This window comes from Eleginops maclovinus, chromosome 6 (genome assembly GCF_036324505.1).
Source record: "Eleginops maclovinus isolate JMC-PN-2008 ecotype Puerto Natales chromosome 6, JC_Emac_rtc_rv5, whole genome shotgun sequence".
In the NCBI taxonomy this organism is placed as follows: domain Eukaryota; kingdom Metazoa; phylum Chordata; class Actinopteri; order Perciformes; family Eleginopidae; genus Eleginops; species Eleginops maclovinus.
In genome coordinates, this window is record NC_086354.1 from 25,855,790 (window position 1) to 25,868,465 (window position 12,676).

Sequence of the window (12,676 nt, forward strand, 5' to 3'; positions counted from 1 at the left end):
CCCTTTTTATCAAACTATTCCACTCGTTAATTCTTCGCTTCTCCTCTCAGGTGCGCTCTGAGCACCTAGCTAGCTGTCGGCAGCTGCTGAATGTAACTAATAAAGTAACCTGTAATCTGACTTAGTTACTTTTACAATCAAGTAATAAGCACAGTAACTAAGTTACTTTTTAAAGGAGAAATCCGGTAACTTTTTCAAGGTAACTGGCAACACTGGTTGTGACTTTGCAGAAGCTGATGGAAACGCGTGCCGTAATCAAAGCTACAGGCGGTCCAACGGATATTAGAGGGTGATGTTCAGTTAAGGATGGCAGCTTCTTCCTGCGTTGCAGTCGGAGAGACATAGTTGATGCAGAGACGGTGAACTGTTTAGCCCTTAGGCGTGGTTTATTGCACCCTTCGCTCAGCCGAGCTAACACACACAGATCAGGACACGTGCATGGAGTGAACACACCCTCATTTTTATATGACATAAACCTACGTCCTTAACACATTAACCCTTCAGTGCCCCACAGTGGTACAACAACAACACTGATGGTCATGGTGATGGTGGTGATGATGAGGATGATGATGGAGGCAGCTTTAACCCATGCACACGGTTCAATTCTGATTCTGAATTTATTCCACGTTCACAGAACCACCGGACTCTGAGACACTGAAGGTATTCTTTAAAGGAAATGTGCAGGGTAACAAAAGCCCAGCTGTTAACAGGATGATCAACCTCTAGAGAGACAGACATGTGAGGGCCTCAGCTGATCTGAGCACTGAATACCGCTATGAACCGGTGTTCCTGTTCCAGGTGAAGGTCACTGCTCGAGGAACTAGTTGAACGTATCCTGTGTGTGAGGAATACTTCCATTCTACGAGGACAATAAATACAGGATCCTGAAACTCAAGCCGCTGGCGAGGGAGATATCACACACCGAATGGTCTCACTGAGTATTGAACTGTGTGAAATCATGATGTGAATTAGAAGCTCTTTGAGGTCAGGCTGATGTTCTAATTATTATATACAACACATATAATAAGAACTGACAGGCTGGAGCGGACCATCCTACGCTGGTTCATAAGTGAAGTGAACACAGAGCTTCCTGAGGATCAGTCCCCCTCCTCCTTGTTTTTCTTCTTCTTCTGCTCCTCCTCTTTCTTCTTCACCTCCTTCAGCCCCTCCTGGATGGCGTTGACAGCCTCCTTGTCTTTGGCCTGCAGAGCCAGAATCAGAGCCTCCTGGTAGAAACGCACCGCGTCCTCCAGCCGTCCTGAGGACACAAACAAACACATCGTACACACCATGACTCAGCAGATATGAACTGTGCGCAGCAGGATAAACTGGGCTACACACCATGACTCAGCAGATATTACCTGTGTGCAGCAGGATGCCGGCCATGTTTCCCAGCAGCACTTGCAGGTCGGGGTGTCCGACGCTGCGGCTCAGCTCCACCGCATGCTGCACCAACAGCAGGGCGTCGTCATGGCGACCCTGTAGATCCAAGACGGTGGCCAGGTCGCTCATGAGCACCAGAGTCTGGGAGGGGGCACAATATTACTACAGACAGTGTGTGTGTGTGTGTGTGTGTGTGTGTGTGTGTGTGTGTGTGTGTATATATACCTGAGGCTGTGTGTGTGTATATACCTGAGGCTGTGTGTGTGTGTGCATACCTGAGGGTGTGTGTCCCCCTGCTCCCCTCCGCAGATCTGCAAGGCCTCCCTGTAGTCTCGCTCCGCCCCCCCCAGCTGCAGTCTGGACGCTCGGTATCGAGCTCGAGAGTCGAAGCAGAGACCGAGCAAAAGGCGGGAGTCCTTCCTCTGCTGCTGCTGCTCCTCTGAGACAACAACAGTGTACACAACAACATAAACAGTGTACACAACAACAACAAACAAGGACAATAACCCCACACCAACAATAATGAGACTACTATAACATCAACACAAACAACAATAAATAAAGTGTGTGATTCTGAATCATCAGGTAAGATCCCTTACTGTGTGTGTGTGTGTGTGTGTGTGTGTGTGTGTGTGTGTGTGTGTGTGTGTGTGTGTGTGTTTACGTCTATGGTTTGAATCTGATCTGTTTGTTCTCCTTCAGCTCCACCTCTCCTCTCACCATGGGATGTTGTTATTGTGTTTAATGGCTGGTCAGCAGCAGCTCTCACCTGTTGGCTCCGCCTCCTCATCTCTCTGCAGCTTCTCCTGCAGGGACTCCATACAGAACCTGAAGCCATGCTCTGCAAGCTCTACCCTGAAACACACACACACACACACACACACACACACACACACACACACACACACACACACACACACACACACACACACACACGTCACGCCTCTGTCAGGAAGTGATGTCAGAGGTCAGACCTTCTCGGTTCAGTCTCACTTGCTCTGCTCAGCGTAGATGGTGGCGAGTTTCAGAGACATCTCGATGACAGCGTTATCGTCCTGCAGACAGACAGGAAGTCAGTGAAGACACACACACACACACACACACACACACACACACACACACACACACACACACACACACACACACACACACCTGAGGCATCCCTCCTGACAGCATGAAGCTCATCGCTGCTTTGAAGAGTTTTTCTGCCTGAGACGACGAAGAGGAGAGACAGTGATGAAGACGACATTCTCACTGCTTGTGATAGCAACAAAGGGAAGGTAAAAAAGCCGAGCAGTGATTGGTCGGTACTCACATGGTCCAAATGACCCTGAACGTAGGCCAGGTTCGCCATCTGAGCAGAAACAGGAAGACATCAGAGGTTACAGAGATGTACAGAGGTCAGAGGTCACAGAGATGTACAGAGGTCATAGAGGAAAGAAAAGAGGTCAGAGGTCACAGAGATGTACAGAGGTCATATAGGAAAGAAGAGGTCAGAGGTCACAGAGATGTACAGAGGTCATAGAGGAAAGAAGAGAGGTCAGAGGTCACAGAGATGTACAGAGGTCATAGAGGGAAGAAGAGAGGTCAGAGGTCACAGAGATGTACAGAGGTCATAGAGGAAAGATGAGAGGTCAGAGGTCACAGAGATGTACAGATGTAGTGGAAAGAAGAGAGGTCAGAGGTCACAGAGGAAAGAAGAGAGGTCAGAGGTCACAGAGATGTACAGGGGTCACAGAGATGCACAGAGGTCACAGAGATGTACAGAGGTCACAGAGGAAAGAAGAGAGGTCAGAGGTCACAGAGATGTACAGAGGTCACAGAGATGTACAGAGGTCGTAGAGGAGAGAAGAGAGGTCAGAGGTCACAGAGATGTACAGAGGTCACAGAGATGTGCAGAGGTCACAGAGATGCACAGATGTCATAGAGGAAAGAAGTGAGGTCAGAGGTCACAGAGATGCACAGAGGTCACAGAGATGTGCAGAGGTCACAGAGATGCACAGAGGTCATAGAGGAAAGAAGAGAGGTCAGAGGTCACAGAGATGCACAGAGGTCACCAGGCTGTAGGAGTAGATGATGGCCTGGGTGTTGTGGGTCTGATGAGCGAGGACCACGGCCTGATGGAGGAACCCAGAGGCCGCCTGCAGCTGATCCCGAGACACAGCCAGCTGCAGAGACACACGATACTTACTGCAGGACTCCCTGAGGCAGCTGTGTGTGTGTGTGTGTGTGTGTGTGTGTGTGTACCTTGGCGTTCTTCAGCAGCAGGATGATCTCCTCCTCTTTCCTCTGAGCTTCATCTCTGCGCTCTTCATCAGTGCTGCCGAACAGGGAGAAACCTACACACACACACACACACAAAATGTCATATCAGAAATGTGGGCTGGCTTTACATTGAACTCCTGGCAACGACCCCCCCCCCCACGTGACACGTCCCACCTTATCGTCCCCCGTATACAGTCGGAGCTAAATCCCCTCTGCAGGACGGACTTACGCAACATTCACACGGTTCTGTTGGGTCTTGCCGGAGGGCGTATCCGGCGCTTGGGGTTAACACGACCGACAACCAATCACATGAATCTCTCGCCTCCGGACACTCAAACAAAACAGCCCGCTTTCTAGAGCTGGATTATTGTGAAAATGGATTTATATGAAGATTTATGGCATTAATGTCTATGGCTGTTGAAGCGAAGTACACTGGATATAAACTCCCCAAACAGGCGAATACATACCAGTTTCACCCACTGTCTCTGACACCTCCCTCCATGCCTGGTTCCTCCTGTTTGTGTCCCTATAGTTATTGTATAAACTCCCCCGTTAGTTGGACTATTCCATGTGACCCCTAGCCAGAATTACAAGTGGTCTCAACCATGTGGCGCAATTTCGCAACGTGCACTTGCTGTTCAGTGGAAGCAAGGACACTGATGGCGATCAGACTGTCACTATTGTGTGATAACCGCATAACTGTGTTATAGTGTTGGCGGAGTCTGTGTTGTGGACATGCGTGTGCGTGCATGAAAAATGTAAGTGCATGTAGTCTTGTCCAGTTGAGCGTTCAGGAAGTTTATGTCCGCAATTACCCGCTAACTCCGTAAATGAGGTTAGTTAGCCATAGCAGCTAGCCTTGCCATGCGGAGCACTTGGCAGCCCAGCCTGTATTAATGTATAACGCTATCACCCATTAAGTGCAGGGCTAATGTAAGCATTATTATGTACACTACAGTTATTATATAGAATCGTGTGCATTCCTGTACTTCGTTATGTGTGTATGTTAGTTAGGCCTCGTGTAATAGCATATGTCGGTGCTATGCTGTTGCGGCCTTTGGCCAATAGAGGTCAGCATAGGCCAGCCAATTGTGCCTTTACTTAATGTAGACGACAACTGTATCGACCTCTACATTACCTGTTTACTGATTTCTGCTTCATCTTTATGTTACAGAGACCACACACACACACACACACACACATTTACACACAAACCCACACGAAAGAACACACCCTGTATAACACGCTAACCCCTGCTAAACCTACATCAATGTTCAGTTCATCACCCTGCGATAAAGTCTGTTAAAGTTGGAACTGCCTGTGGACAGCCGTTCTTCCTCACAAGTCGTTCGACCCTTCTTACAGAGGATAGGAAATCAAGCTGCAGCACAACCAAAACTTTGCACGCACCGTGTCCTCCACAGTTATCATCCTGTTTTCATCCATTTCTTAGAAAATGAGGAAATGATTAGAGCTATGGCTGTCCCGGCATTTTTACATAAGCGGGATTTGATTGGTTGGCGCTTCCATCAACGCTTGAAAAGTTGAACTTTTCTCAACTTTCACCGCGAGCAACGGAGCCGACGCGACAGAACCACAATGCAGTTCGGCGACGCAACGGAACCGTGTGTAGGGGCCGTTAGAGTGGTTGCATATAACATAATGTCTCTGTTCTAGAGGTGAATTCTGAGAAGGGTTTCAGAAATAATGCTGGATGTGGTTTGGAACATCATATGGCGTTTAATCACGGCAGCGTTTAGCTGAGTAAACTTCTCTTTTCAGGCAGAGCTGCAAGTGCTCCAAAGGGATGAGGCATGCTACAGTGGGGGATCTGTTTGGTATTTCAAGCAAAACACTTGAGACGTGTTTTTATAGATGCTGCCCTACAATATCTTATTCAAATATAGTAGAATAGGAGACCTTCAAAAAATAAGAGAAATCTAATACCTCGGATGCTGATGAACTGAACTTTAATTTTCATGAACAAAGTTTTAAAGCTTCTTCTTGCCCCGTTTCAACAAGAAAGGTACGTGCTGCCCCACCCCTACCCCTGATGTTCATCCTGTCTGAGTGACAGGTGAGAGCTGCAGGTGTGTGAGTGACAGGTGACAGCTGCAGGTGTGTGAGTGAGAGCTGCAGGTGTGTGAGTGACAGGTGAGAGCTGCAGGTGTGTGAGTGACAGGTGAGAGCTGCAGGTGTGTGAGTGACAGCTGAGAGCTGCAGGTGTGTGAGTGACAGGTGAGAGCTGCATGTGAAAGCTGCAGGTGTGTGAGTGACAGGTGAGCTGCATGTGAAAGCTGCAGGTGTGTGAGTGACAGGTGACAGCTGCAGGTGTGTGAGTGACAGGTGAGAGCTGCAGGTGTGTGAGTGACAGCTGAGAGCTGCAGGTGTGTGAGTGACAGGTGAGAGCTGCATGTGAAAGCTGCAGGTGTGTGAGTGACAGCTGAGAGCTGCAGGTGTGTGAGTGACAGGTGAGAGCTGCATGTGAAAGCTGCAGGTGAGAGCGGGTTTAAAGGATGAAGGAGTGTAAACAGACCTATGGCTGCCCAAACTATGCCTCCTGCTCCTCCCCCTCCTCTTCCTCCTGCTCTCTGTGTGTTTTCTCCACCGATGGACTCATGTCGGGATGGACTCATTACCCAGCATGCCGAGCGTTTCCCCTGCACAGACCTGAGGAAGGTGAAAGGTCAAACACTTCCATCACATGTCATTTAGCTGAGGCTCTGATCCTGAGACAGTCAGTGTAAACACAGACCCTGCCCCCCCCAGGATAGGTCAGGCACATCCAAAGGGAGTCCCACAGATGGAGCAGTGAGCTGATTGGCTGACGCCGAGCAAACAGAATAGAATTCCTTTATTGATCCTAACTTGGGAATTGTTGATGTTGCAGCAGCATAAAAACAAGGCAATATACTTACAATACAAACAAATCTAAAATGTATATACGAATAATCAGGATGTGATAAGTCCAACAAGTGTGAGAGGTGTGGAGTATTATTAGAATGGGTATAGAAAGTACAGTATGTAATGGTTTGAGTCCAGGGGCCACAGACAGGCTATGGAGCAGAGAGTGATGGAGTGTACGGTTTAACTGAGGCCTAGATGAAGGAAGGGGCTGACCCCCGCTCGGTAGACCAGTACCAGGGTCTGGAAGAGGATTCAGCCAGTGAAGGGAGAGGGAGAGGGGAGAGAGAACTGAGGGGGTTGAAAACCAGTCGCCTGCAGCATTCTGAATCAGCTGTAGAGGTACATGCTACACTGACTTCAAATGCTGCTGCTGCTACTGCTGTGTGTGTGTGTGTGTGTGTGTGTGTGTGTGTCTCACCTCCACAGAGACCGGAAGAGCACAGCTTTTCGTAGACCGCACGCAGCCATCTTCAGTGTTTACACAACAAGCGGAAGTCACGTGGTGCGTCTTTACGCCTTCACAATAAGAGCGGCGGAAGTGTTGACGGAACAGCTCGGTTATTTTTGATGGACTTTATTTTTTCAGAGTTTATAAAGTGTATTTTTAATATTCAGTTATTAATAAAGAGGATTTAAATGTATTTGAATGTAAATATGAATTTACTTTAGTTTTAACATCGTACTGAAAGCATAATGAACCAGAGAGTCTATAAGCCTTTCATTATATTCTGCTTTCTTAATCTATTTATATTGACCTGTAAAGACTGACACATCCAAGTCAGAATGTCTATTTTTTATTTATATAAGTCTTTATTGCACCTTTTAACAAAATACAGAAATAAATCTTTGAGATAAGATGAACTTTTTTGATCGTTGCAGCAGCATAAAAACAAGGCATTTGGTAAATAACTACACATCTTCTGTTGAATCATATTTGATGCGGCTGACAGTTATGGAGATGTATTGAATAAAACAATAAATTATTACTTTTGGAAGATTTTAAAAAGGAGCCTTTTGTAAGCGCTCTCTTCTGCCTTGTGTTGTTGTAAACACGTAAACACAGAGCAGGTTACAAAACGCAGAAATATCTGACTTTCTACTTTTATTGAATTTTAAGAGCAATGAGACGTCCGCTTGTGATGACATCATCAGCTGGCTCCAGAGAGAGAGAGATGTGTGTTCGCTGCTCTACTATTTGAACATTAAAGCATTGAGACATGTCCCTACACCTGAAGGAGGTGTGTGTGTGTGTGTGTGTGTGTGTGGGGGGGGGGGGGGGGTAGAAGAACATGTCAAACTAAAATAAAGGAGCTAGACAGTAGATAGACCACAGAGAGGCTGTCTGTCCTCCAGACGCTCTGTGGACACAGCATCAGCCCCTCCCTCATAGTCTGTATGCCATAGAGTCCTGTTGAGTCCCGATAGAGATGTAGAGGAGGGGTCTCCAGCACATAGAGCTAACGATGCTAACCTGCAGATGTTGGGCAGTTAACTTACCACATTTAGCACAGTTAGCATGGTTAGCAGTTCAGTTAATTAGCATAATAGTTGATGTGGACAATAAGTGTCTTGGCAGATTTGGAAAGTTTTGGGGTTAGTGAGGATGTTCAAAAATGGCTTTGTTTGTTTGTTTGAACCAGAAAGAGGCCACATCTGTTCTCTGGGCTGCTTTCCATCATAAACGGGTCGATTTGGAACATTTAGGCGACTCTGGATCATGTGGATCGGACAGATGGCCTATTTATTTGAAAAAACAATTGTCCACAGTAGAGATAATAATGTTCGTCTCTATATCCAGTGGTCCAAACACTACTTATGGTGGTCAGAACCAGTCCACAGAGGACAGATGTGCCCACTTTGTGGTTCCAACTGACATCTTAAAACCTGAAGATGTCAGAAATGGACTCAGCATCCTCAATAACCTCCAGAACTGTCCAAATATATGTGGACAATAGCTTCACATATAGGCTATAATGCTAATTAGCACAGCAGTGTCTCTGAGCTGGAGACCCCTACTCTACACTCTATCATAAGACTTTGGGGTCTCAGCACCTAAGCAGTGACGCAGCTGGACCATCAGGCGGCACTGTGGGTCAGGAACCTCTTGAGGTGTAGCCTCAGCGAGCCGCGGGTCTTGAACGTCTTGCCGCAGCTGCAGCCGTGCGGCCGCTCCCCGCTGTGGTCTAGCTGGTGCAGACGCAGCAGCGTGCTGGTGTAGAAGAATGCGCCGCAGGTGACGCAGTAGTGGCTCTTCTCACCCGTGTGCTGCGTGCGGCGATGACTCAGCAACATGCTCGACGTCACAAATCCCCGCCCACAATCCGCACACACAAATGGACGCTCGCCAGTGTGTGTGCGCTCGTGAGAGCGCCACGAGTTATGGTAGGAGAAGGACTTCTGGCAGAAGGAGCAGTGGTACAGCTTCTCCTGAAACAAAGAGCCACACATTCAGACCAGAGACTCTTCAACAACCATCAGGAGGAGAGAGGAGGAGGGAGCTGCTACCTTGGTGTGGCTGAGGCGGTGCATCTTAAGGTAGTGGGCGATGGTGAAGCTCTTGCCGCAGTCGCCGCAGCTGAAGGGTTTCTCCCCCACGTGGAACAGGGTGGTGTGCGAGCGCAGGTGGGAAGACTGTGTGAACCTCTTCCCGCAGGAGGTGCAGAGAAAGGGCTTCTCCCCGGTGTGCGTTACCATGTGGGCCTTCAGGTGGGGTGACTGGGTGAAGGCCTTCCCGCAGGTGGAGCAGGCGTAGGGCCGCAGCCCGCTGTGTGTGCGGTGGTGCAGCTTCAGGCCCTGCAGGGTGGAGAAGCTCTTGCCGCAGTCGGAGCAGGTGTAGTCGCGTGGCGCATGGTGGGTGCGCTCGTGCGCCCGCATGGCGCTCTGCAGCTTGAAGGCCTTCCCGCAGGTGGGGCAGGGGTGGGGCTTGTTGGCGGAGTGCGTGGCCTGGTGCAGCTTCAGGCTCTGTGGGTTGCTGAAGCTCTTGCTGCAGGTGGGGCAGGGCAGCGGCTGCGTGCGCAGGTGCGAGCGGCAGTGGAAGTTGAAGCCCTGGTAGGACACGAACATCTTGCCGCAGTCCCTGCAGCTGTAGCTCTTCTCGCCGCGGTGCAGCTTCAGGTGCTCCGTCAGCTCCGCCTGCGTGCCAAAGCCATCGGCGCAGAACCAGCAGCGGCAGGGCTGCGTGGCGGAGTGCATGCGGTGGTGCGTCTTCCAGTCCCGCTTCAGGGCGAAGCTACGTGGGCAGTAGGAGCAGCGGTACGGCTGCGGCCGCTCGTGCAGCTGCTGGTGCAGCATCAGCGACAGCAGGGTGGGGTACATCTTCCCGCAGACCCAGCACTCGTTGGGTCTGCCCCCCCGGTGTGAGCGGCGGTGTGCCTCCAGGTGTGACGGCTTGTAGAAACCGCGGTTACAGTCGGAGCAATGCAGCATCCTGCGGCCCGTGTTGGTGTAGTTGCGCCGCTGCGGGGTGGGGGGTTCATCGGGGGGGTCGCCTGCAGGCGGAGAGGAAACACACCCTCAGCCCGTTTGCATCACATAAGCCCCCATAAGCCGTTATCTGTTTGCATCTTTCCAATTATTTATATATGTCATATTCCATTTACAGCGATAGAGACTCGACTGCACCCCCCCCACTCCTCAGTATCCATGGTCTGCGCTGTGGAGCTGCTGCCTCTCAGACACTCTGCTAAAGACTCATCAAGAAGAAACCTGGAGGACCTGTGGAGTTCTCAATCTACGGGGAAACCTGAACCACTTCAGATTATCTCACCCAGCCACAGGAAGTCCCGCCCCCGAAGCCACAGCCTGCAGTCAGTCAGTCTGACGGACAGCTTCCTGAGGGGGGGGCACCACCCGATCTCAACATCGCCCTCCGGCTCCACCTTGATCCCAACAACCTGAACATAGGAATAAGAATAATAAGAACATGTCATATAAAAGGATAATAATAATCATATAGAGAAGAAGTATAAATAATAGTGACTTTAAGGTCTATTTCCTCTGAAGTCTGTAAGGTCGTTCAGTTTGGAGATCCTTTCAGTTCTACAAAACTGCTCACTTATTTAATATTTTATCCAAATTGCAATGTCCCTGCAGACATGCTGCTCTGGATCCTCAGAGAAAGTACGCATCCTTTTCCTCTTCTCATAACTCCTGGTAGATAGTCCAAACCGAAACCGGAGTCTAAATTCCTTCCCTGAATATGCTGTGAGAGCTAAAGTGTCCTTTCATGATGTTTAGTCTCACAGAACAGGCAGGATCAAGCAAAAAGAAAACTGACAACTCAAAGTCAAATCTGCAGCGCCAGGTGGGGCGGTTCCGGGTCCAGACCAGAATATCTGGTATATATTTACTTCCACTGACCAATGTGAACAAAATACAATAACCATGGTCTCCTTAGACCCCCTGTGGCTCTGTTCAGACACCCCGTGGCTCTGCTCCCCCTACCAACTGTCTCCAATACATGCAACTACACCAGGGGCCCAAGATGCCTTCAAAATAAAGCATAGAAACTGCTTTAGATAATAACACATTTACTAAACATAAACAGCAAGAAAATAAACATTGAACTCTTAAATAAAATAACGTGTGGCTCCAACAGAGGACGATTACTCCAGTACTTTTACTTTGACTTATTTTCTACTAATCTGACAGACTTGTAGTAATAAATGAATCGTTTGGATCCAGGATCATCGATGCGTTTAATCTTGAGTAGTTTCCCTTTCACCAGCTGCCTCTGTCTCAGAGGTTAAATAATATATAGAATATATTCACATACTTTACCTGCAGTACTTCTACTGTTCAGAGGAATTACACATTCCTTGCTTCTGTACTTGAATACTTTTCAGTTTTGCTCCCACTTCAACACAAACACTTCTACTTCTTCTCAAAACTAATCTGAGATTAATATTTAGAGTATATCGAGCCGGAGGGCAGCAAACCTGTAATCATCATTAAAACCGAAGTTCTGTAAGGTTCTACTGAGGGAGGTCCGGTTAGCAGGTAACAGACAGCTGGTAGCTACAGATAGTTTCACTGTTACCCGAGTAAAGAAGTACTCAGTACTTCAACCAGATTACTTTAAACACAATCTGTACTTCTACCCCTTCTGCAGCTGAATGAATTCAGACTGAAGGAACCAGGTTCATGCTCAGCTGCAGACCCAGACTGCATTTAGTATCATGCTGTTTCAGAGGTAAATGCTCAGACAAAACCCAGCAGCAGAAACACCTCTTAGAACCGGAGGATGAAACCCTCTTTATTGTCACATACATGCACACAGCAGAGCACACACAGTGAAATGTGTCCTCTGCATCTAACCCATCCTAGTGCTAGGAGCAGTGGGCAGCTATTGTGCAGCGCCCGGTGAGCAATGGGGAGGGGGGATTGGAGGTGTCCGGTGCCTTGCTCAAGGGCACCACAGCAGGGCCTAGGAGGTGAACTGGGACCTCTCCAAGTAGCAGTCCACTTTCCATATTTCAAATCTGTTCGGGGATTGAACCGGCAACCCTACGGTTCCCAGTCCAAGCCCCTACTGACTGAGCCACTGCTGGACAGGCTCCGGTATCGAGTCTCTGCTGGATCTAAAGGGTTTACATGGATCTGGGTTTTATTCACATTAAGCCGAATTAACCACATCCCAGTTCTACGTCCCTCATTAGAACTTGAGCCCGTTGCTGAGTCAGGTTCGAGCACCGGACCCAGTATTTCACTGCTCGGTTTAATGAATAGAGCCTGGTTCTGGTTCTCTGGAGGCTAGCTCTGTTAGCTCGGCTTCCCAAGCACAGGGGGGGGGGGGGGGGACGGACGGACAGACAGACAGACAGACAGCGTGATTACCTGGGAGGAGAGGGAGTCCATCCCAGTCCCGGTCCAGCTGCAGTTCCGGTTCTGTTGGTTTAACAAAGCGGCAGTAACGTGTTGTCCTCCTGCAGGAACAGCAGCTGCAGAGACTTCCGGGTCAAAGGTAAACCTCCAGAAGGGAGAAGTTAACTTTTAATTAAAAATAAATTAAGTGACTAAATGTTCAGTGCAGCTTCCTGGTTAAATACTCCCCATGAAACACGGAGGGGAACTTAGTGATGTGTCCACCATACGTCATTTATCTAGACGCAAGTCATAAACC

At 48.8% G+C, this 12,676-nt stretch overlaps 2 protein-coding genes across 6 annotated transcripts; both read right to left on the minus strand.

Moving 5' to 3' along the window:
• Positions 1 to 362: 362 nt before the first annotated feature.
• ttc19 (tetratricopeptide repeat domain 19) lies at positions 363 to 7,191 on the minus strand. 4 transcript variants are annotated; one of them, XM_063886522.1, is made up of 11 exons: positions 6,974 to 7,191; positions 6,185 to 6,318; positions 3,631 to 3,722; positions 3,441 to 3,551; positions 2,699 to 2,737; positions 2,536 to 2,592; positions 2,377 to 2,438; positions 2,153 to 2,238; positions 1,659 to 1,822; positions 1,362 to 1,524; positions 363 to 1,258 (listed from the first exon to the last, which is right to left on the minus strand). In XM_063886522.1, the coding sequence occupies exons 1-11, from the start codon at positions 7,021 to 7,023 to the stop codon at positions 1,098 to 1,100; spliced, it is 1,119 nt and encodes a 372-aa protein (XP_063742592.1). In that variant the 5' UTR covers positions 7,024 to 7,191; the 3' UTR covers positions 363 to 1,097. The 4 variants fall into 4 exon arrangements, with proteins under 4 accessions (XP_063742592.1, XP_063742594.1, XP_063742593.1 ...); XM_063886524.1 differs by lacking the exon at positions 3,441 to 3,551; XM_063886523.1 differs by lacking the exon at positions 2,536 to 2,592.
• Positions 7,192 to 7,336: 145 nt separating this feature from the next.
• LOC134866386 (zinc finger protein 664-like) lies at positions 7,337 to 12,579 on the minus strand. Of its 2 annotated transcripts, none has more exons than XM_063886519.1 (4): positions 12,391 to 12,579; positions 10,322 to 10,448; positions 9,061 to 10,043; positions 7,337 to 8,982 (listed from the first exon to the last, which is right to left on the minus strand). In XM_063886519.1, exons 1-4 carry the CDS (start codon positions 12,409 to 12,411, stop codon positions 8,632 to 8,634), a joined length of 1,482 nt encoding a protein of 493 aa, XP_063742589.1. In that variant the 5' UTR covers positions 12,412 to 12,579; the 3' UTR covers positions 7,337 to 8,631. The 2 variants fall into 2 exon arrangements, with proteins under 2 accessions (XP_063742589.1, XP_063742591.1); XM_063886521.1 differs by having other exon boundaries at positions 10,155 to 10,448; positions 12,391 to 12,513.
• Positions 12,580 to 12,676: the final 97 nt, after the last annotated feature.